The sequence below is a fragment of the Marmota flaviventris genome, chromosome 12 (genome assembly GCF_047511675.1).
Source record: "Marmota flaviventris isolate mMarFla1 chromosome 12, mMarFla1.hap1, whole genome shotgun sequence".
Classification (NCBI taxonomy): Eukaryota; Metazoa; Chordata; class Mammalia; order Rodentia; family Sciuridae; genus Marmota; species Marmota flaviventris.
In genome coordinates, this window is record NC_092509.1 from 106,445,399 (window position 1) to 106,470,378 (window position 24,980).

The 24,980-nt window shown below is 52.4% G+C and overlaps 1 protein-coding gene across 1 annotated transcript; it reads right to left on the reverse strand.

Moving 5' to 3' along the window:
* Tbx19 (T-box transcription factor 19) lies at positions 1-24,638 on the reverse strand. Its single transcript, XM_027922867.2, has 8 exons — positions 24,442-24,638; positions 15,853-16,117; positions 14,212-14,346; positions 10,335-10,396; positions 8,529-8,590; positions 6,071-6,259; positions 3,749-3,884; positions 1-295 (listed from the first exon to the last, which is right to left on the reverse strand). Exons 1-8 carry the CDS (start codon positions 24,636-24,638, stop codon positions 1-3), a joined length of 1,341 nt encoding a protein of 446 aa, XP_027778668.1.
* Between the last annotated feature and the right edge of the window lie 342 nt (positions 24,639-24,980).

Below are 24,980 nucleotides of genomic sequence, written 5' to 3' on the forward strand. Positions count from 1 at the left end.
CTAACTGTCCAGAGAGGAGGGGGAGTGGCGCCCACCCCCTCCAGGGCCACCCCAGCCTGGGAAGGGATGTGAGGCCACCGCGGTCCAGGTGGACACTGCAATGCTGGTCAGTGAGGGCTCCCCCAGGACCTCCACACCGCCTGAAGCTGGAGCTTGGGTGGGGAGCCCAGAGGCGGGTGAGGTCACGGCTGGGCTGCCAAGGAGAAAGGCTCCCGGGGTGCTGCCGTGAGCCTCTGCGCCTGACCCAGCAGGGCCCCCGCCTCCATTGCTGATGGTCCACAGGCAGGGATAGGAGCTGCAGAGGGGAGAGAGAGAGAGCGTCAGATGGCGCCCCAGGGAGGACTAGCACAGGCAGGAGAGGGCTCTGGCCATGCCTGCTCCCAGCAGTGGCACAAACGGGCCCCGCTTGTGCAGAAAAGCCAAGAGACGTCACGAGAGGTAGTGGCATGAAGTTAGTTGTCCTGACACTGAATCACGGTGCTGGCCTGGCCCCTGGCAAGGGGTTCCATTCTCTGGTCTCACCTGCAGCTCATATAAAGCAGGCAGGACCATGCAAGGAAGGATTAGAACCTCAGACTCTGTGAGAATGGTCCCTCCCTGGCCAGGAGTGGCCGTGTGGCCGACCACGGCTGTTGGAAGCACTGGGTCTGAATCCTAGCTCCACCTCACGTGAGCCCTGTACTCTGAGCGTCTGCTTCTTCAGCTTCAACGCTCGCAGTGGTATCTTACAGACCTGAGAGGCTGTTGCAAGGATTCAACGAAAAGGTGAGTATATGGTGCCTGGCACGGGACACTCAGTAAACAGTGGTAGTTATTATGACGTCTCTTCCTGGTCTCCACCTGTCAGCTAGGGTCCCTGGCAGGAAGCCTGAGGCTGACCACTTCTTTGCCATCTCTACTTCTACAGCACTGGTTCAAGACTTGGTTGCACATTGGAATCACTCAGTGAGTTTAGAGATGGAAAAAAGTTAGATGCCCGGGCACCATCCCCTGGAGATTCTCACCATGGTCTGGCACGCAGCCTGGGTATCGGGAATTTTTAAAGCTTCCTTGTTGATTGTACCATGCAGCAAAATTTACATAATAATAATAGAGAACTCAGGTGCACGTGACTGAGTCAGAGCTGTAGGGTGACTGCCAGTGTGCTGAGCCTTGGGCGTGGCTCTCTGCGGACTGCTTAGAGCTCCTGTGTTGAGGGCCACAGCCAAGTTGGGATGACGCATGGCATTTGCCACATCACACATGGCATTTGCCACATCACGGGGAGGGGTTGTTGATCTTTATGCTTATGACTGCTCCCACTAAGATTTCCACGTTGATCCTCAATTTTACGCCTATCTTGACTCCTACTGGGACTGGAACGACTGGTTCGTCTCTCCCTCGAGTGACTTCTACTTCTACGTCTCTCTCAGGAAGGACTCTGATTTCGTCGTCTTTCTCTTTCAAGGCTACTTCTACTAGATCTTCTCCTATCTCTAACCTTAATCCTAGCCCTATTACTCTCTATTTTAATTCTGCGAGAGTAGCTTCTACTTCTGCTACGTCTAGCTTTAGTTGTTGGAGATCTACTCCTACTATGTCTCTTTTTCCTTTTAGGAGAAGAAGACCGAGAAGATGTGCGACTACTGCCTGAACTAGAACTGTATGAAGAACTAGAGACAGTACTACTAGTACTACTAGTTCTGCTATTGCTACTGGAACTACCACTACTAGAACTTCCTGATCTACTCCTTCCTTGTTTCTCTTTTTCTTTATGCTCTTTTTTTGGTTCTAAAACTGACGTATTTTCATTCGGAGTTCTTTTCATTAACCAGATCACCATCTGCTTCTCTTGCTTCTAGCAGTGATAAACTATTTTGCTCTTTATGGATAAATTCATTCATCTCTTTTGCAACCCTTTCTGTTTGTTTGCGGCACTCCTGCCTTGCCTGAGGTGGCCCACCTTCCTTGATGGGTGGACTCCAATGATACAGTCCAGATTTTAAATTGAACGATGGGACTTGGTGAGACATTAGATGGCCGATTTTAGGTCTGCATAAAGTGGAATGTGACACTGCTGGTCCCACCTCAGTGTGTTAGAATCAGCTGGGGTAAATAAATGCAGAGCCTGGCAGTAGGTCTGGGCTGGGGCCTGAGATGCTGTATTTCTGACCGGTGCTCCTGATGCTGCTGCTATTGCTGTGGCCCACGGGGTCGAGAGCTGTGCCATCCTGACCTCCTGAAATTCAGTCCAAACTGGGTCAGGTGGAAAGACACCCTACACACCAGATTTTGAAGACTCAGTACAAAATGTAACGAAAATCTCAACAAATTTCTTACATAAAATGCAGGTGGATATGATTATATTTTGAATATCTTGTATTGCACAAAATATTGACATGGTTTTTTTTTCTTTTTAAAATGTGGCTACTAGAACATTTAAGCTTACACACGTGGCTGGCAGCTGTGACACCTGCGGTTCATGTTTTATTCCTGTTGGACGGGGCTGGTCTGAACCCAAAGGAAGAGCTCTGATTCGGGCTGTGGCAGGGTGTGAGAACGAGAACAAGGATGAGGGTCCTGGGGATCCCGACAGCCAGGGGCCAAGCTCTGTCCTACACACTGTGTAGTTGTGCCCGGCTCTCAGGGCCAACTGCAAGGCCAGTATTAGCACTTTCTGGAGGCTGAAGGTCAAGGTCACACAGAAGGCAGAGTGGCCTGGAGCCGTGGTTTCTGTGCTGGCTTAGGAGGCTCCCAAAGGCCTCTAGTGTCATGGAGACCAGACCCCAACAAGAAGGGTGGGCTCCGAGGGCTGAGACGATGGGTGTCTGCAGGCTCACGTGGCCATGCAGGCCGTCAGGACCTGGCTGTGGCACAGGCCGGAGGTACCGTAGGATTTTGTTAGAGAAAAACAAATGTTTTGTCACTTTTGATTCCCCGTTGGATAGTGACTGTATTCCACACGTCTGTGTGGAGCACCACAGTGACATTTACACAGAATGGCGCTGCAGACAAAGCATCCTAGCACATTTCTCATTTCGATGCTTATAGTAGCTCTGATCTACAGAGAAGCTTGGGCTATTTCAGGAGATAGGAAAGCCAAAGCTAGGGGAGGCCAGGAACAAAGCCCAAGGTCAAAGTCCGAAATGGGCAGACAGCGTCACCTCTGCCAGACTCAAGCCACCCATTCTTTCCCCTCCACCACCCTGAGGTGCTCATCCCCAAAAGCCAGCTGGACGCAGCCCTCTGGGGTGAGACCACACCTCGGGGCCCAGCACTACATCTGGTCCTAACGCCAGGCTGTGAGCCATGTCCCCACTGTACCCCCTTTCAGAGGGAGAGACATAAGAGAATAGGGGCAGCCAAGGGCCTCAATTCCTCAGTGTATTTTTACATATTTGCTTTTTAATGCACCTATACTTGATGTGTGTGCGTGTGTGTGTGCGTGTGCGTGTGTGTGTGTACACGTGTGTATACATGACTTATTTGTTATAGCCTCAGTTTAAAGTGTTTCTGGCTGGTTCCAATGATCCCAGGCCACAGTGTTTTCTCCCCTTTAAACATACAATGTCAATGCCACAAGAATAGAGCAGACACCCAGGTGGCGGCTTCACCAATGTCCTTCCTCCAGCCACAGAGGTCGGTCCTCTTGGGCCCCTTACATCCTGGCTGCTGAGGAGTCAGTTGAGGCTGAGCCACTCTAGCAAGAAGAAGCTACTGGGTCCCCAGAGGACAGTGAGGCTCCCAGACCACCCAAGAGCGAGCTTACCTGGGCCCTGGGTTGATGGGTCCGTTGGTGTGGGGCACAGACAGGATGCTGGCGTGGGGAGCGGAGGACAAGGAAGTCCAGCTGTCGGCTCCCGAGAACACTTGCAGATTATTGCTTGAGCTTTCTATCAAATTCACTTTGGAGAAATGACAACGAGTCAAATTCACGGAACACACAGAACACGTAAAGATGGTGACCAGGGACATCAGCTGGAGCGAAATATAACTGTGGCTTACACTGCGAGGCAATGGCTCGTCAGTCCTTCTGAGGGTAGTGGAGCGGAAGGGGCTTGGGCTACTGAAGTAGCAATGCCAGTGTCACAGAGGTCCCTTCACAGCCCACCTCCAGCTGACAGAGGCTCCCAGAGGGGGCGTTTGCCCTCAGTGACACGAACCTGCCCGACTCCTTCCCCACATTCACTCTCCTTGAGAACGGGCCAAACAGCTTCTCTCTGGCTGGAGGGCCCCGGGCCCAGAGAGATTCCTAGGTCCTTATTCTCCTCAGTGCCCCCCAAGCAGCTCTAAAGGTCTTGAGAACAGTGTCCTCTCACAGGAAGGAAGACTGCATGACCTCATGCCTCCGTGGGGCTGAAACACTAGAAGACAGCAGTACCAGGGTGGACAGAGAGTGGCCCAGAGCACCAGGGGTGGACAGAGAGTGGCCAGAGCACCAATGGTGGATGCAGAATGGCTCAGTACACCAGGGATGGACAGAGAGTGGTCCAGAACACCAGGGCTGGTCAGAGAGTGGCCAGAGCACCAGAGTGGACACAGAGTGGCCCAGTGTGGAGTAGAAAGTGGCCAGAGCACCAGGAGTGGACAGAGAGTGGCCAGAGCACCAGGGGTGGACGCAGAGTGGCCCAGCGCACCAGGAGTGTGGAGAGGGGAAATGAGGTTGGCCAGAGGATGCAGACATGCAGGACTGTGGAGGAATCAGTCCGGAGCTGAGCGTGCGGGTCGAGGCCTGAGGTCTCTATGGCTGTATGTACTGGACACTTACTAAGAGCATAGATTTCAGGTGCTCTAACCTAAAAAGAAAAAAGGAAACTACATGAGAAAATGGAATTTCTATTTGCTTTACTCTGGAGATCACATTATACACCTTAAATATAAACAGTTTTATGGGGAAAGAAAGAAAAGTGTCTTCTATTTCTTTGAATTGTCATTTGTATAAACATGACTGTAAGAGAGAGGGGGCAGGAAGGGGAAAGGGGAAGAGAAGAGGGTGAGCACAATTCCACGTGTGCCCCTGGTACTGTGGTCTGAACGTGTCCCACAGAGTCTCTGTGTTAGGAACGTGGCCTCCGCTGCCACCGTGCTGAGAGGTGGGACTGCGGGAACCCTCCTGGGGATGGAGCGGGGCCCCTGCCGTGGGAGTGGGTTCCTGAGGACAGCATCCATCAGCCCCTTCCCCATCTGCAAGATGACATCTGCCTCATCACAACCCAGCAGGAAGACCCCCACCAAATGCCACTGTCTTGGTCTCGGGAGCCCCAGCCTCCACAGCTGTGAGGAGGTGGGTTCTGTTCTCTACACACAGCTGCACAAAATGGACCAAGACTCCGGCCATGCTGCCCCTTGTAGTGAGCTGACACTTGCAGCCTCATGGAGCTCAGCCCTTACATCTTCCAGCAGCCCCCCCTCAATACCCTGTTCAGAGTCTGTTCCCCGGACGGTGAGGCTCCTGTACCCTCCATGCCCACCTGGAATGGCACGTGTCATCCATCCTTCACTCCTGCCCAGTCCACCGCTGACCTTGTCTATTCAAGACCCTGTCTACTTGAGTAGACCTTGTCTGCTTCAAGGCTCAGTCTGATGACCACCCCTCCGGGCAGCCTCCTCTGCCTGCCCAGATCCAGTTGGTCTTTTCCTTCCCACAGCACCTTGTTCTCAAGCCCTAAGGTGCCTTGCATCTCCTGGGACCTTGTGAAGATGCAGACTTGGACCAGGAGTCCAGCCTGAGTATCTAGAGTGCTGGCAAGTTCCCAGGTGATGCTGCAGGTCTGGGGACCACGTTAGAGCGCTCGCTGCATTTTGTTATGGTTATTTATCTGTTTGTGAAGCCCTGTGATTCCCCAGGGAGCAGCTGTGTGTTCCTCCCCCCTGTCCCCACCACCTACAGAACCGGGGGCAGAGCAGGTGCTAGGAGAGGCGCTGTGTGTGTGGAGCCCCGGAAAGGCTCGGTGACCAGGATCATGAAGACGCACATTCTCCCCTCCAGGCAGCCGCTGTTGGGGTTGACAGCAGTAGCTGCCTGGGGGCACAGGGACAGGCAGCTTTCCCCTCCCCCACACCCCAGAGCCTAATTAGCAGAACCACACACCTGAGGGAGAGTGGTTCCTGTGCATGTACGCAGAAGGGTAGGGAGCTTGCCGGTGTCCTCGGAGCCCCGAGTAATGCTCGCAGCCATGGTGGGTGTGGGGAGCAGGCAGGGGCAAGGGCGTCGCATACTGGTAGTTGGCATTTCCTGCTGTGCACACGCCATCTGGATTGGAAAAGATCCAGCCTCCCACTGGAACAGACAAGAGGAAAATACAGGGACTGACACACAGAAATCAGCTGACCAGCTACTTTGCACAGCACGTTTCTTGGGAATGACAGTGACCCTGCCCATGTGGAAATTCCACCACCCCTTCCCCATGAACAGGTGACCTGGTCTCTCTGGAGATGGACAGGTCCCCTCAAGGTGTGCAAAACCACTAAATAACACTGCGCTATAGCTATACCAATACAACCCGAATGCAGAAGTTAATGGAAGCTATACAAAATACAACCTGAAAGCTACTTTCTTATAATAAAAGTGTGTCCAGGAGGCCTCCGACTTGTGTCCAGCTCACTGGCCTCCACCAGGGGCTGCCTGGTGAGGTGGCAAGGAAGGAGCAAGGTGCTCGTTTCTGCCGGTGGGAAGGTGAGGCCTTCCGTCACCAACGCGGGACACTCCTGGCACAGAGAAAGAGCGCTGGCCTCGCACACCTTGGCAGCGAGCATTTTGCAGAATATTTTGGAAAACTTCAAAATATTTCGTAGAAATCAGCTGGCGGAGATCCTGAACAGAAGATTCTACTGCGGGAGAGCTCCTGGGCAAACATGGAGACTCAGTGATTCAGGCCCTGAATAAGAAACACATTCTCCCACCAGATCTCAGCTGGGATGACAGACGGTGATTCAGACAAGGCCAGAGCTGCTCCTGAAGAACTGTGACCAAGGATTGTCACCTCAGCAATGTGGAAAAGGACCTTGGAACTAGCACCCACGGCCATTGCTGAAACGCTCGTAAAGTCTAAGTAAGCACATCGCACAGAGTTCAGTCGTTCCTGACAATCCTGTGTTCTCCCCATGGTTGTGTAAGCATACGACCCAAGGTGTCCCTACCCAGAGAGTGAGGTCAAAGTAGGCCACCCCCCAAAATATGCTTCTTTAGCATGCTATGAGATGGCCTTGCAGTGGGCTGTGACACAGGAGTCCTTCTGCAAGCTGCCCTTTTGTGGTGCAGGTGGACACCGTAGTGGAAGCCCACAGTGAACGCAATGCCCTGGCTCTGAGGCCCCTCCTCAGCCTGTGTGGACTTGCCCTGAGACTCCACAGGACGTCCCATATTCTTCTGCACAATAAGACCACTCTGTTCAGTGCATTTTCTTCCCTCTACCCCACCAAGTGCCTATTTCTGTAGTTCAAATGCTATTTAAGCTTCAACCATCCGGCACTTTCTTTGAGTTTCATTCTTTGCATATGGTTTTCATGTTTCTGTACACTTATAAGTGTGTGTGTGCTTTTTTCCTGCTGATCTATCTATTGTTAGCTTATTTCATCAACCAATATTACTGAACCTTCAAAGGGAAAATTTAAAACTTCCCTACACTGAATAGTGGACTCAAGATTCAGGCATCCAATGGGCAAAACCAGACAAGACTCCCCACCCCAGGACGCGTAGTTGGCCACATGTAACGTACACACCTTGAGAAGTTTGCCAAGAAGGCCGCCGCACGTGAACTGAGAGAAGGCGTGTCTCTCTGCGTGTGGCACTAACCTCAACAAAAGCCTTGGTAAAGTCACTTTAAAAAGTGCCCTTCTGAAAGCCAGCTCTCTGTGTGGCTGTACTACCATTCTGACATGGAAGGTTTAGGGGAGGGAGGAGCGAAGAATCCACAGCTTGAAAATGGCCACAGGGATCTTGGCAAGCCACCGCAATGCAAATTAAAGGGTGTGTCCACGGGTTAACTTTTCCATGAGTGGCTCCTGGCACCTCCGCGGGCTCCCTCCACCAGGAGCCTCCTCCACCAGCGAGACATGGAGACAGTGGTACCCTGTGGGAACACCCAGCGCTGCCCTCTGACTCCGGGCGTACTTCTCCACCTCCCCTCAGCCTTTCAGCCCAAACACAGACTCTCCTCATCTGTGAGGCCGCAGCTGCTTGAGGCCAGGCGGACAGTAGGGACCAGCTCCAAAATTAGCAACCGCTAGGAACAGGGGAAATCCAGAACTGACCAGAGAGGGTACAGGTGGGAGATAGGCCCAGGACGCCCTTTGGAGAGTCCTTCGCTTCGCTCACATGAAAATCAGAGTTAAGAAAGTCTTCATTCCCATTCTTACCTCCTGCCTAAGACTTGTCTGACCCCTATGCCTGGGAACTCTGGGAAGGCATCACCTTGACTTGAGTGGAAGAGACCATCAGTGGGTCTCAGTTTGGACGAGGCCTTAAGTGGTCATGAAGGCAAAGGGTCTGAGTGCAGGGGGTCACTCCCAGTGTACCCAGCGCCTCCCACCTACGTTCCCCAACTCACAGTGAGAGTAGGCCACGTGCTGGCTCTCACAGACAGCCTCCGGAAGGTCTTTGGGGTGGTTTCTGAAACAGCAGTGAAAGTGACAGCTCATTGTTCAAGTCCAGCATGAAGCACACCCCAAATCCTCTAAGGAGAGCGATACAAGTCTCAGAATAAGAAGACCAGACTCCCCTTTCCTCAAGCTGGTCTCCTCTCCCATTCTCCTTCCTCTACTTGTGCAGTGGCTCTGTATCTCAGATCTGCTGTTGTCCCCAGTACCATGTGGACAGCCATCCCTGTTCAGCTCCATCTTACTTTGGGTCATGATTCAGATAATAATGACAACAGCTAAGATCTGTGCAGGTCTTTGGGACACAATTACACATGTGATATGCTAGGTCGACCAACAACCCTGTGAAGGAAATATTGCTATGCCCATTTTGCAGATTAGATCTATTAGTTGTAGATCTCAGGGAGGTAGACTGACACATGCATGATCAAACAGAGAGGAGCAACGAAACTGGGACTCCAAGTCAGGGCCTCTTCCTTGAAGTTCTGAGATCTCTTTATTATACCATGCTGCTATCATTTGGGACCTGCAATGGTGGCCAGGATTCTGTCATCTCACACATCCTTCTCCATTACGACTTCAGTTACCTGAAAAAGTTATAAGCGTGTCCTCTACATCATCAAAATGTATTCATATATTGAACAGGACAGATTCTTGTGTGATATCTTTATAAGCATCTGTCCATTAACCCAGAATCTTTAAGATGAAAAGGAAAATCAGATAGTTATAAAAGTAGGTGAAAAGATTGGAAATTCCGGCAAAAAATTCTGAATACTTTAAAGGACACCGTATTTATATTCCAAGCCTTGTCAATAGAAAAATCAATGATCAGTACCACGCTCTGTTATTTTGCCCAAGAATGAAAAGCAAAGGTAGGGAGACAGCAAGTCACTGACCCAAAGTGCCAGAGTCATCACTCATGCCCTGTTACGTTTTGGATATAAGGTGTCCCCTGAAAAGTTCCTGTGTTAGATCACGCAGGAGTGTTCGGAGGTGGAATGGTCAGTGATGAGCTGTAGCCTCACAATGGGTTAATCCTGATGGATTGGCAATCTGAATGGACCACCGGGTGGTAATCGTAGGCAGATAAAGTTGCTGGAGGAGGCGGTCACTGGGGAGGTAGCCTTGGACTATATCCTGTCCCTGGCTCCTCCTCTGCTTCCTGGCTGCCATAAGATGACCAGCTTTCCCGGGCCACTGCCCTTTTGCCACAGGCTCTGCTCATCTCAGGCCCAGAACGAGGGAGTCAGCCCCGTGGACTGAGGCTCTGAAACTGTGAGCCCCAAATGAACTCTTCCTCCTCTAAGTTGTTCTTGTCAGGCATTTTGGTCCCAGTGACGAAACGCTGACTAACACAGCCCTCCACAGTCTCTAATTACCCTTCTTCTCCCACCTGAATAATACGAGCCTCCCACCATTACTTACCCTTCCTGGGCTAAGTGCGGTTTTAAAACAATACAACTATTAAAACTGTATTACTCAGAGACAACTGGGGAAAGGTCACAGTGAATTATTAAAAACCTAAATCACTTTTTTAATATGGTTGTGTTACTTTCAAGAACCTATGATAAACAGAGCCACCAGAACAGTGCCAGCCAGTGGACCACTGTGGTAAGGAGCAGGCAATTGTCACCCAGTTGAATTTGCTTATTTTATTTACATGAATATTGAAAACATCTCTATCCTTTCAGGACAATTGTGAGTCCCACATTTGCAGAAGTCCATTCATAAAATCTCACTGGGATTTCTCTACTCACCTCTCCTTGGCGTCCAAGAAGGCCTTGGCAAAGGGGTTGTACTTGATCTTGAGGGCTGTTATCTTGCATTTGCAAAGACAAGAAGTGTCAGTGAGAAGGGAACAGGTGCAGGTAGACAGGTCTTTTGTCCTCAGTGTGAACTTGTGGGAAACCAGGAGAGTCCTCCTTCCCCCCCTCCATGTGTCTCTGCATAGTCCTGTCTTAGGTCTCCATTGCCCTGACCTGGCCAAGGACCCTTCATTATGACAGGAGGTGAGAATGACCAGGGCCTTGCCAAGTGAGCCAAGAAGGGGCGGATTTTAGAAATAAGCAACATCCAAAGCACCAAACCCAGAATTCCTTCTTCTACTCACTTTTTTATTTTCAGTCATCACTGAGCACCAAACACATGAGTTCCTTTTCTTGTCACTTGGGACATACTAAGGAGTGGTACCGCTGTGATCCTCCTCTTCTGGAGAGCACGGGCCAGTTCCCTCCCTCTTACATAATCATCGCCCATTGAGCCATGTTAATGGAAGAAGCACGGTGGCCCCAGCCCTGCCATTGTGCTAGCCTTAGCTGTGTCCCCTCTCAGAGCCATCTGATCCAGACAGTGAGATAGGGAGAGAGAGGGAGGGAGGGAGGGAGGGAGAGAGGAAGGAGGGAGAGAGGGAGGGAGAGAGGAAGGAGGGAGAGAGGGAGGGAGAGAGGAAGGAGGGAGGGAGGGAGGGAGAGAGGAGGGAGGGAGGGAGGGAGAGAGGAGAGAGGGAGGGAGAGAGAGAGGAAGAGAGGGAGAGAGGGAGGGAGAGAGGGAGGGAGGGAGAGAGGAAGGAGGGAGGGAGGGAGAGAGGAGGGAGGGAGAGAGGGAGGGAGAGAGAGAGGAAGGAGGGAGGGAGGGAGAGAGGGAGGGAGGGAGAGAGGGAGGGAGGGAGGGAGAGAGGAGGGAGGGAGAGAGGGAGAGAGGGAGGGAGAGAGGAAGGAGGGAGGGAGGGAGAGAGGGAGGGAGGGAGAGAGGAAGGAGGGAGGGAGGGAGAGAGGGAGGGAAGGAGAGAGGAAGGAGGGAGGGAGGGAGGGAGAGAGGGAGGGAGAGAGAGAGGAAGGAGGGAGGGAGGGAGAGAGGGAGGGAGGGAGAGAGAGGGAGGGAGGGAGAGAGGAGGGAGGGAGAGAGGAGGGAGAGAGAGGGAGGGAGGGAGGGAGGGAGGGAATCTGCTGTTTAATCTCCCGCCACTGGGACAGGACTAGTTGCCCTGAGGAAGGAGTTCACAGCTGTTTGGTTCGCGGCAGAATTCCAGCACGGAGGACAAAACCCAGCATGTAGAAACACCCCACACCCAACTATTGAAAAGACTTTATGTCAGCAAGAACCTAAGACTCTCTGGTGGAAGGAAGGAAAGCAAAATAAGATCACAGTTCTCTCTCAGGCCCAGGAGAATGAGGGAAAGGGGTGTGGGGTCAGATTTGCAAGCCCTGGCCTTTCTCTTGGCTAAACCTGGGGAGGTCAGGGGAAAGGAGACCTGGCCATGGGCGCTCTGGCCTCTCGCCCCCTGCTGCACCCTCTCACTTCCCAGGGAACACTGGGCAGAGCGGGGTTCTCGGGTTCGATTTTGCCGAACATGATTGCCACTTGGTGTGAGCCCCTGAAGCAGCCGAGTCAGGCTGGGGAGTGGCTGGAGGGCTCACCAGAGCTGGCAGGTGGTTCAGAGGGAACCGACCAGCACCTGCCGGCAGGAAAACTTCTGAGTGATTCTCAAGTCAGCAGTCAAATGGCAAGAGCCCCGACTAAGAGTGCAAGAGATGCACTCTTAGGACACTGCCTGGACACCAGACAAGGCCAGGATGCTTTAAAGGCCACACCCTCCCGTTGTGGACCCAGAGTCCATACCCGGGAGGGAGGGAGGGAGGCCTGAGACACTGAGGGCTGTTCTAGCCTGCTGAGGACTGCTCATTTCTGCTCCCACTGACCTCGGCCAGGTCTCTGCCCCGAGGCCAGAACACCTTCTGGAAGAAGAGCTGCACTTTCTCTGCGTGTCTGGGCCGGGAGTCAACCTGCCGCTTCACTTCAGCTGTGGCACTAAGACTCTGGTTTCCACATCTGATGATGAGCACCAGATTTCTCTAGGGAAACTTTTAAAACTGTATGTTCTAAGCATCACCTTTGGAGACCCTTAGTTGGGTGGATGGGAGCCCCAAATTTTTCTTTTATGCTTCCAAATACAAAAATGCAGATTAAAAAAACAACAACAACAAGAACAAGAAGATACAATGACTGTTGATAATGGTGTTGCTGGGGGGCTATCAATGGAGATGCTCTTTTGAGGGAAGAAATTCGGCACCCTCGTTAAAATCCTAACATACGCTCCCCTCAACAGAAAAATGCCCTTCCTGAGAGGTCATCCCATGCAAGTAAACAACAGTAGATACCCCAGGATATGCATCACAGCATTATTTACAACAGAAAATAAAACAACTGAAAACAACCTAAACAACCATTGGAGGGGCTGATTAATGAAATAGAGTTCACTGGCCTGGGTTGTGGCTCAATGGTTAAGTGTTTGCCTAACATGTGCAAGGTCTGGGGTTCGATCCTCAGCACCACATAAAAATAAATAAAATAAAGGTATTGTGTCCAGCTACAAGTAAGAAATAAATTTAAAAAAAAAAAGAAATATGGTTCACCCTTCAATTGAACATTGCTAGCATTGCTCAAGGAACACATGCCCAAATGCAGAAAGATACCCATAAACACTGCTAAATTTTTAAAAAGAATTCTTTGAACTAATATATATGATGAGTCGATTTACATTTTTGTATATCTATTTATATATGTATATATATTTATATATGCATGATAAATGTGTGCAAAAAACACACTTTAAGCTATTATTTTTAATGCTTGTGGGGAATAGGATTCCAAAGAAAAACTGCACTTTCACCTCTTATTTTCTCATTTTTACCTTATGTATTTCTACACTATGTTATTATATGCTTTTTAAATAGATGCTGATTATCTTTTATTTTCTATAACTTTTATCAGAAAGAACTCAGTGCTCCCGGTGTTCCTGGTGCTCCGCAGGCCTGGGAACCCTGGGAGGACGTCAGTGGACTCCTGACTACTCAGCGTTTCAGCTGCAGGACCTGAGAGCAGCCCAGCACACTGGGGAGGAAGAACTGGCAGGACAGGCGCGTCCTAGAACCCCAGGGACAGTGCGCTCAGGTTGGTCCCTCAGACCTGCTTCTGGAGCAGAGCTGGCAGTCCTGGCGCATGCACCGCACCCTCCTGCAGGTCCAGCTCTGTACAGTACCTCGGGGACCCAAGATAAAGGCCCTGAGTTCCACAGAGCTTGGGGTTTGGTAGCACACACGGTCTTCTTAGCACCAGGAGAGGTGTGTTGGTGGTCCTTGGATTCAAGGGTCCCCAAGGCCCATGTGGCGAGGCTTGGCCCCTGCATGGCCCTGTTGGGAGCCCCTCGGAGGTGGGCCTAGTGGGAGGGCTGCAGGCCACTTGGACCTGCCCTTGAGAGTGCGGTACCCTGACCCCCCCCACACACTCATTCTTGCTCCATGAATGGTTTTGTGCTGCCACCAACCCCTGCCACGTGCTGCCAGACCCACAGAAAAGAGGGCCACTCCCTCATGGGTGGCACTCCACCACTGCGAGCCGAAATCAACCTTTCCTCTTCACTTCCCCTTGCCTTTCCCCTTGGTCGTTTGCCACAGTGACAGAAAGGTGACCAACACACAGGAGGGACAGAAGGGCAGCTGCGCCCTGTGTGGCTTCACCTCGGCTGCAGAGCTCTGAACCCTGGGGGACTCAGCTCCACCCAGCTGGCTTGTGGCACTAAAGGATGCCCCTCGCCCTCTGTCACACTCCCGGCCATGACGGCACACACACACTTACCTCCTCGTTCTGATAGGCAGTCACTGCTATGAACTGGGTCTCTGGGAAGGAGCAGTTGGTGACCATGCGGTGGGCGCCTCCCACGCGCACAATGTGGACCTGGGGCTCGTACTTGTGCAGGGAGCTCAGCATTATCTGTGGGGGGAGAAGGTCAGAGAGGCCACGCCGAGCCCCGCGTGTCCTGGGGACCCAGCCCTGTGTGTCCTGATGGCCTATAGGATCAGGACCCACCCAAGTCAGGGACACCCAGGCCAAGTCCCGGGTCCCCGGAGCTGCACCCCACCTGGGAGGTTTCTCAGAGGCTCCTGGGGAATGTGACACAAGCCCTTCTACAGGGGTCAGGGGAGGGGGCCCGGGAGGAGTGGCCCCTGCGTGCCTGGCATTCTGTCCCCCTCCCTTCTTCCTCCCCCTGTTTTCAGCACAATGTGGATTTCAGTCCATTAAAGCATGTTTTTCTTTTCATGTGAAGAAACCCGATAACTCTGGACGATGATGCCCATCACATTCCACCTCATCTCTAACCCATGACATCATTATCCAAAGTCCATGTATGAGGACAGGAACTGGTGTGAATGTACTTTGTGGACAACCAGAGACACGAAACCGTGTGCTCTATATGTACACCTATATGTACGTATGAATCGTAACGCATTCCGCTGTCATAACTATCAATAAAAATATTAATAAAAAATGAAATCCAATATTTTAAAAAAGAAAGAAATCTAATAACTCAAAATGTTGACAGTGGCTGTTTTATAAGTGACTAACAGGCTAAGGACGTCTGGCATCTGGTGGTTACTATGACCCCTCCTTTATGATTCCAATGAAGGGTATTGAAAGTCCCACTGTGAAATCTGGTGGGCAGCAACACTCCACTTTTCAGTGTCCTGATTTAATAAAGAACGGGAACCTTTGGATGTCACAAAGACTTGGGTGGCATTGCCGGCTTCTCCTCCAACAGGACTGTGCTGAGCACAGAGAACAGAGGCGGCAACAGCTCAGGGCACAGGCTGAACAAAGCAGGGGGTGGGGCAGCCTCCCCTCCTGCCCTCCCAGGCCCCAGCAGCCTCCCCTGCCTAGGAGGCACAATCCCACCACACAAGTCCAGGGAAACAAGCCTCCAACCCCTGTTTATTCTAATTGGAGCAACCTTAAATAAAGCCCTCCTTACTTAAGGTTTGTTATGATTACTTTTTTTTCTGAAAAACCTGAGCTGATTCAATATTCTATTGATAATTATCGTAATGCCCAAGCCGAGGAAGTAATTATTTCATTTAGGAGCAGCTTTTTATTAAGGTATTTGTCTATTGCCAACATGCCACTTACACCAAAAAAGGGGAGAGAGATGAACAAAACCCCGGTACCCACAAACATCTCCCCCCCAGGGCTGCGTGAAAGCAGGCACAAGACAAAACTCTGAAAGGAGGCCTGATGATTAAGTGAACCAGGCCCTCCCTCCTCCCTCTCCACAGCAGGAAGTCCATTAAAAACTGAAAGCACCAATTAAGAGCTGTTTATTCCTGTTTACGTTTGGACTCCAGGGAATAATTGGCTTCTGTGGGAGAAGAGGCTGGTGAAGACCCCTCTAATTGCCTAAATGCACCCTTGATAGTTCTCCACCGGCGCTGGGGGCGGCCGTACCTGCCCACCTCCGTTGAGCTTGTTGGTCAGCTTCACTTTGCTGAAGGAGATGGGAGCCTTCATCCAGTGGGCCCCGAAGTTGGGGGAGTCGGGGTGGATGTAGACGCAGCTGTGGCTGGAGACCTCTGGCTTGCCCGCGGGCACCCACTCCCCGTTGACGTATTTCCAGCGGTGGCTGTCCGTGGGGACAAAGTCCAGCAGGAGGGAGTACATGGCATTGGGGTCCAGTCCTGTGACGCTGATCTTTAGAACAGGAAACATCCGTCTAAAGACAAAAGGGAAAGGCGCTGAGCCACAGGGGGGACGTCGAGGGACCCCGGCCCTGCCCGGGTCTCAGTGCTGAGACGTCCCATAGAGTGGCCTGGAAGGGAGGCCCGTCACGGGGCCCTGCCCCCGGCTCCAGAGCCTCCTTCCACAGCCCTTTTGATATTGGGGTCTGACTTTCAAGTGCCGTGTCCACTCCAAAGGACTCGGAAGAACCCGGAGAGGAGGGACCTGGGGGGAAGGTGGGCCATCAAATGCCACGGCCACAGAGGGTTCTCTTACCAGGACCCCGCCCCCTGCGGAGGCCACACAGCCCTTCCCTCGAGGCCTCGTTTCTGAGTCGGGGTTGGTGGTGGCACTTAGAGCAACACCTGGTAGCAGGTACGTGAGAGGCTCCTGCGGCAGGTGGACGGGCTCCACTCCCCCAGACTCCCCAGAGCCCCTAACAGGCTTTTCCCGTGAGTGTGGGCGAGCTGCGGGCTTGCACACACCCTGAGCCCCTGCGGCAGGGAGCCATCTTTGGGGCATTTTGTGGGGATCTGTGTTTGAGCAGCACAATCCCCATATGCAGGCCTAGATTCCCCGATCCTTCCCACTCCCTAGAATGGCACCAACAAGTTTCCTCTCACAGTCTTTGGAGAAACTACCCAGGTGGCTGGCTTCTGATTCCAGAGCATTTTCACCCCCCAGAGGACCTCCACGGTCACACCCATTCTACCCAGACTTCTTGTCACCAGGAAGAAAAGCGGGGGCAGAAGCTGCTGCCAGCCAGGCAGGAGGGAGGCAAGTCGGTGGATCCTTTGCTCTTGCAGCTGCCAAAGTCCCCACCTAAGGTAAGATCCTGGAGGGAAGCAGGCTGCCACCTCAGGGCCAGGTGTGACAGCACTTCCAAGCTTGTTAGGTGCAGGTGCTGGAGCGAGCACTGGAGAATTAACAAGTTCTTGCAATGAGTTCATGAGGCTGTCTTGGTGAGTTCAAGAAGAAGGAAAAACCTAGTTAAACAGGCACCTGTGCATGAACTGCCCTGCCAGGTGCATGAACTGAATGGAATTTAGGGGGGATGCACCCGAGGATGCACCAGAGTCCACGCTAGAGAATCCGGCTTCGCCTCTCTCCCCACAGGACGGGGCGGCTGCACTTCCTGTCAACCAGCCTGGCCACCCCAGGCTGCCTGTGGCTTCAAATCCTCCCTGATGTATTCTCTTTTGTTCTTTCTTCAACAGAAAATTTTCCTTTTATTGCTTTCTCTTGGTATTAGACTCTTCCCTTGTGCTATATAAAGTTTTCAATGATCTTAATAGTATGGACCAAGGGTAGGCGACAGAAAGCGTGTGAAAGCACAAAGGCCATTTGCAAAAATCATAAAAGTGGGCATCAGAAATCATCGTGGGGACAATGTAGGGTCATTGTGACAGCCAGGAGTCTGGCTGGTTTGCAGGAGGTACACAGAGAAATGGCCTGTCTTTGGAGTCCTGTGGTTTTTATAAAGTGCCAAAGTACTTTACTTTATTACAAAAAAACACAAGAATGACATGGTTATCATTGGCATTTCACACACTGAGATGTAAAAGTGCCAAAGGTTTTCTCCATAGAATGAACCACAGAGGTAGCTCTGAAAGAGAGGGTCCCTCCCTGAGGAGCCGGAGGGGGGCCGGGAAGCTACTTGCTCATGCTCCACAGTGTGCTGTGTTTCCACACGTCAAGCAGAGAGTTCCAGAAGGTCCAGCTTAGGACTTAGGGACAGTGTGACCAGGATGGCTTTTCTGATGCTAATGGTGATGTGCTGCACTTCCATGTGTTCTAATCCAAGCCTCAGTCCCACCCCAAGGGCACAGATACTTGTTAGTTGGCCAGTTTTCTAGCTGAGGCCCTCAGGGATGGGGGCACAGGGTGTTGGCTGTACCCCACGGTCTTCTCCTTATTGTGTTAACGGCACCTTATTTTCCACTCTTTTTTGAGACTTCTAGAAAGTTAATAATTTGGGCCACAGTAAAAGGAAGAGTCCCCTCAATGTTTTCCCAAATCTCAGTACCTAATGGAGATTTATCTTCTCATTTAATGACTGAGTTCCAAACACCTGCTCCAGGCCAGGACCTGTTCTAGTGGGGACTCAGTGACAATCACAGACCTAGTGTCCTGCTCACAAAGCTTACCTCCTAACAAAGAAGACAGCTCAAAACAGGATGGAATCGACCAAGTGACTTTACCTGCATGCACCAGTGTGTGGGGATGAGTGTGCCAGGACGAGTGTGCCAGGACGAGTGTGCCAGGACGAGTGTGCCAGGACGAGCCCACATACATGCACAGCTGTGATGCACCAGGGAAAAGGAGTCCACAGGAGGAAGACCACGGGCAGAGGGAGACCACAGGCAGAGGGAGACCACGGGCAGAGGGAGACCACGGGCAGAGGGAGACCACGGGCAGAGGGGAGGGAGGAGGCAGCCCCAGGACTGGAATGGAGCAAACCATGTCAGATGCATTTATGAGCGAGTCGAAACAGACCCACGAGTTTGGGGAACCCTAATGCACTAACAAAAATCACTCCAAAAACAGATGCAGAAGAGCCTGTCCGTCCTTGGGTGTCCTCGAGCCCTTAGGTAAACTTGACCTTCACCACATAACACACAGGATGCCCAGGGAGGCACAGTCAGTGTGTCCCAGTGGGTCCTCATCTTTATTGCGAGGGGTGTCCCGTGAGGTGGACCCTCGTTGCTCACCCTTTCACCCAGCGGAGGACACTGGATGGATTTAGTTTGGGATAATCATGGATAAAGCCTCCATAGCATTTACATGTTAAAAAAACGTGAGTGAGTTCTCGTTGCTTCTAGTGTTTCAGTTTAGATTACAAGAGTACGAGGACCCTCTAGCCAGGAACCACAATGAGTGGGGTCACATGGGGGGGGGGGCTAAGGGACGAGGGCACGTTAGCGGCTGTGGAAGGGCCTTAGGTCGGCTCAGAATCCACGCTGGAGCCAAGACCTACACAGGGAGCAGGATGGGTCACGCAGGACCCCACGGAGGTGCCCCGGGCCACAGGAGCAGCCGGCACACAGCCCCTGGGCCCTGACTGGCCGGCTGGGAGGATGAAAGAGGAAGCCCGTGTGGCTGAGCACAGGAAGGGGTCTGCAGATCCCAGCCCCCCCCCAGGGTGGGAGGCCCTCCTGTCCCTCAGCTCCATGCAGCCAGAGACTGGCGGGACCCTCCAGTGCTTGGCGAGAGAGGCGCCCGGGCCCTCCCTCCATTCTGCGCCACGTCTCTGGAGCTCCACGAAGATGCTGCACGTCACCAGCCACCAGAAACACAAGCCACAACTGCAGAGGCAGCGCCTGGGGCCGGCTGAGAGAGAACCAGGACCAACAACTGGTGAGGCTGCCAAGAAACCGGACCAACCCGCGGGCCTCGCTGCTGGGCGCGTGAGGTGGCGCAGTCACCCTGGGAACAGTGGGCAGCTCCTTGCCCGATGACATGGAGTGGCTATCCCACCTGCATCCACGCCTACATGTGCCCAGGAAAAATGAAAAGGCCTTCACAAAAACGCATGCAGATGTGTTCATAGCAGTAGCATCACAACTGAGAAAGGCAGAAACCCAAGCCCTGCAGCCCTGCAGCTGTGCCCAGGGCAGGAGGTGTCCTGCCCACACCAGGAAGTGCTACCCAGGCAGGAATGAAGTGCTGCCAGGCACTGCCACCCGGTGAGCCTGGAAACCAGCACCCATGAAGCATCACAGACTGGGGGGCACTGACCCGGTGTGTCCAGGGCAGGAAGGCCACAGAGTCCGAAGGTGGACCTGTGGTCCCTGGGGTGGGGGAGCGTGATGGGGTGCAGGTTCCTTTGGGGGCAATGAGCATGTGTTAAAGTGAATTGTGGACATGGACGCACAACTCTGTGGATCCACCAAACAGCACTGGCCTGTACACTCCAAGTGGACGATTCGTGTTCTGGGAATTATACCACAACTAACTATTAACAAACACGAAGCGAGAGTCCCTCCTCTTGGTAGGAGAACACCTGAAAGAGGGTCCAATGGCCAGTCGCTCTTCAGTACTCGTTTGCCAAGAACTTTATAATTCTTCTTGTTTCCTTGTCCCCCCTGGATGCTAGGACCTGGTGTGGACCTTTAATCTCCATTTGTAAGGAGGAGTGAGCAGATCTGAGACCGCCTCTGAGCCAGGGTCATCTCCATTTCACTCCCCCTCCCTCTGGGCTCACCATCACCTTGGCGCATCCTCTAGGGACACTAGCTACCTGTGGTCACCTCTCAGGCCAGGCTTTGTCTTCAGGGTCAAACTGTACTTCTAAGCAAGCTGGTTCTTTCCATTTTCTTTCCCAAACAGAGAGAATTCCCAGTCTTTGAGAGGTTTAGAAATGTAAATCAGCCAGCAGGCAGGGAGGGAGGGAGAAGGGGGTGTGGCAGGTGAACACCAGCTGGGGATGGGGGGGGGTGGGGGGGGGTGTCCCTGCCGCACCCTTGGCTCCTTTGGCTCCTGCTGCCAGGAGGCTTTCCAGCTTTCCCATCTCTTGGGGGCAGACGGAGGTCTGCAGGAAGAAGGTGGGCAGAGATGAGGACTTGTGCTGGAGGGCGGAGTGGGTGGTGCTGGAGGGAGGACTGGGTAGTGCTGGAGGGAGGAGTGGGTGGTGGTGGAGGGAGGAGTGGGTGGTGCTGGAGGGAGGAGTGGGTGGTGCTGGAGGGGAGGAGTGGGTGGTGGTGGAGGGAGGACTGGGTGGTGCTGGAGGGAGGACTGGGTGGTGCTGGAGGGAAGAGTGGGTGGTGGTGGAGGGAGGAGTGGGTGGTGCTGGAGGGGAGGAGTGGGTGGTGGTGGAGGGAGGAGTGGGTGGTGCTGGAGGGAGGACTGGGTGGTGGTGGAGGGAGGACTGGGTGGTGCTGGAGGGAAGAGTGGGTGGTGCTGGAGGGAGGAGTGGGTGGTGCTGGAGGGAGGAGTGGGTGGTGCTGGAGGGAGGACTGTGTGGTGCTGGAGGGAGGACTGTGTGGTGGTGGAGGGAGGACTGGGTGGTGGTGGAGGGAGGAGGAGTGGGTGGTGGTGGAGGGAGGAGTGGGTGGTGCTGGAGGGAGGAGTGGGTGGTGCTGGAGGGAGGAGTGGGTGGTGCTGGAGGGAGGAGTGGGTGGTGCTGGAGGGGGGGTGGGGAGGTGGCCAAAAGCAAAGTCCAGGAGATTCCACTCACGACACCTTCCTCCACCTCCCCTGGGATGAAAACTGTCACCAATGCCCATGAGAATGTTGTGGCTGGCGCTCCTGGCACACAGATGCTGACACTTCCATGAAAGAGAGCCGCAGGTGTTCTCCAAAGACAAACCAAAGAGGAGAAGAGAGTGACCTGGGGATGCGGGGCAGACCACACAGGTGCCTGGGACCCTCGAGTTGTGGTGGTAAGGTTCAGAGGTGGATAAAATTAATTTATATATATACACCTATCTATGTCCACGGGCCGTGCAGACAGGGGTCTGGGTTGGCAGGACTCGCGAGCTGCTTTTCCCCCTCTCGCACCACCCTCGCCGGGAGCCACAAACATGGGCTCGGTGTCACTGCACCCACACCCTGTAATACTCAGCAGATTCAAACTCAGTGACTCTGACACTTACCTGTGACAGAAAATGGACACACTGGTGCCTTCATTTCCAATTCCTTAAAACCTGCTCAAGCCAAATTTGTTCAGTCTAAATTATTAAATGCATGAAAACATCCCTAAAATACAGACTCTCCTCTCAGATGAAGATGTTAACAGTGAAGAAAACAAGTGCAAGTGACCCGATCCATTTGCCCGTTAGCAGAAATAAGTCTTTTCTGAAACCTAACATGTAAGTTTGGAGCTGGAGACTGGAGGAGGAAAGCAGGCCGGATGCAGGGTAGGTAACCCGGTGAACCTGAGCCCCAAGGAGGGTCTCTGTTGAATCAGAAAGGTGGTTGAAGTGGATAATAGAAGGTTTAAGAAAGAGGAGAAAAGAGAAGGAGGAGAGGGAAAGGAAGAAGTAGGAAAGCAGAGGGAGGAGAGGAGGGAGGGAAGAGGGCTGGGGGTAGGGAGGTGGGGTCCCATCAGGACCCAGCTTCTGGGGGTAATAGGGAGCTTCCCAGGGAAAACCCTGTCTTCACCACGTCCCCTCCATGTCAGAGACAGGCTCCTCTTGGTGACCATGAAGCAGGTCTGCACTGGGTGGGGTCTCGGCTCTCCCGCGGGCCCAGATCGGCCGTTCCCACTGTTCCCCGACTGAGTACCCCCCGGCTGAAGCTCTTGGAAAACCCACAGAGTCCGCAGTCCCAGTGTAGGCGGGCTCCCGAGGTCCTGCAGGGGGGGATCTGCAGGAGAAGCAGCGGGGCCTCTGCCAGAGAAGAACAGGTGACATGGGAGAAATGACCAGGAGGAAGAAGGAAAAGGGAGCAAGAAGATGAGACCCAGCAGACGTGTCCACGGGGAGGGACAGGTGCTTCTAGAGGAAATGGCTCAGAGAACAGAGAGACTGAACAGAGGGCTCCCAGATCTGTCTCCCCTCTTTACCTAAAGTATGAAGAGAACTTTCTATCCCCTGGGAAAATCTTGACCCTCAGGGGTCCAGAGACCCTAAGAGAATTTCAGAAAAGCATTTCATTTGCTGGAGGGAAGAGACAGCCCGACCCCTGGACCTCAATGGGCTTCTCCTACCGACAGCACCTTTCGCCGGGTTGGCATGAAATGACTTCACGGATGAGAGTTGCAAACTATAGATATGGAAAAATCTTATTTAGGTGAAAAAATGTGAGAAACCCTCTTCTTACATGGTAGAAGTACATTCTGATATGATATAACTTCATTGCATTTTACAGTGCTTCAGAAATATATTACTTATTCATTATTGAAATAGATGAACTATACTCTCATCAGTGATTATACCTATTTTTATTGTAATGTAGGGCCATTTGAACAGCCAAACAGTGCAGTTAGGTTTCTGTGTGACCCAACAAACAGGAAGATCTGTAAACCAAGTTCTCCCTGTGGTCAGACACAGTCAGGATCTTACAATTACATCATCGCTCATCTTTGGAAGAAAGAAACTGGTGACTATGAAGCAGGTCTGCACTGGGTGGGGTCTCAGCTCTCCCAATTAAAAAACTGGAGTGATTCCTTGATGTTAAAAAAATATGTTTTATATTTTTTTTTCTACCAAAGAGACCAAAAATAACATATAAACACAGATCAAGAGACAGAATAGGGTACTTACAATTACAAATATTAAAATCAATTTTAATTAATTCATGTATTTATTAATCTTCCATATGTCTTAAGTACATGACCCATTTAGAAAGAAAAAAATGTCACACAGAGCAAGGCTGAAGGTATAAGCACACTTCATTGGAACGCCCTTGATTCTGCTATAACTTTCTTCATGAAGCACCTTAACTTTGTGCAACAGCTTTCAAGCTCATAATTCTGGACAAGGAATTGTCAATTTTCTATCCTGTGTTTTATTAAGAAACCAGAAGCCAAGACTTCAGGAATGGAAGCATTTTGCGCAAGGACAGCCCTGTCCGGAGGAACCCTGCTCAAGAGGCTTCCAGTGCCTCGCGGACCTGATGCGTGAGCATCACTGACTGCTGGGAGCCAGGGAAGGCCATGTGATTTATTTCAAAAGATTTGCTTCTCCTCTCCTATGTGAAAGCTGCTTCTATTACCTTGACAGCTTTGGAACAGACTAGATTTAACAGAATCCAAGAAATGCCAGCAGAGATCCGTTTCCATTAATTCCTAATTGATTACAGTGAGAAAAACGGAGGCGACTTTTCCCTGTGGCAGTGTCCTATGGCTTCACCTCTCTGCCTGCCACGACTGTCACATATCACAGACACCATCACAAGTGGACACTCCACGGATCACATGCGGGGGAAGCAGACGGAGGGGCAGGCAAGGAGATTACATCTACCCTTTGGCTGCCACTCTTCAACTTTTCAAAAATTTGCTGTACTTAAGAAGAGACCATTCAGCCTCCAAATAAAATGGACTTTGGATTCTCTGAACAGAGGTGGAGCCCAGGTCTGCTCCAGAGACACAGTCAAAACTCAGCGCTGTTTTCTGATACTGGAGCGCTCAGCCCCCTCCCACGGGGCACGCCCCCCTCTGCAGAAATCCCCTGGAACTTCTCCACTTAAACATGTAAGACCGGGGCTTCATCTTTCACTTCTCCGATGATCTGAGAACTAATTAAGTTGGCTGGGGACAGCTGAGTGTGTCTGATCAGACCGGTGCCTCTGAATCGAGAGTGGTCGCCTCTGTGATATACAAGGCTCTCGCCCCCTTGCTAGCTGGGTGCCCCCAGGCAGGGCAGAGGGTACACTCACCTGCCATTTTTGGTCACGATCATTTCATTAGTGACCTCCTTGAACCTCTGCCAGAGGGGAGCGTCCTCCAGGATGATGCGAAGTTGCTTCTCGGTGGGGTCTCCTTTCTCCCTGCCCGCCTGGAGCTCACTCTCCACCACATGGAGCAGGCGGGAGACGGTGCCGTCGCTGGTCCTCGGCGTGCCCAGCTCACTCATGGCACCGGCCCTCTCAAACTTTGCGGAGAGCTGTCAGCACCTTGCCCACTTCTGACCCCTTCCTTCCTCCTTCCCGCTTTTCAACCCAGCTGGCCAGCGCCCGGGCAGTGGGAGGGCGGCGCCCAGGCTCCTGCCTCAGCTCCTAGTGTGACACCCCGTAAAGTCCCCAAATTATACCACCAACCTGTTAAGCCTCATTGGGGAGCAGGGAGGAGGGAGGGGGAGAGGTGGGGAAGAAAAAGCCCTCTCTTAATTACTCACTGGGTCAGGTGGAGGGAGCCGGCTCTCCCATTGGCCGCCCTGCCTGGAGTAGCCGTTTAAGAAGAGTACTCCATCCAAATT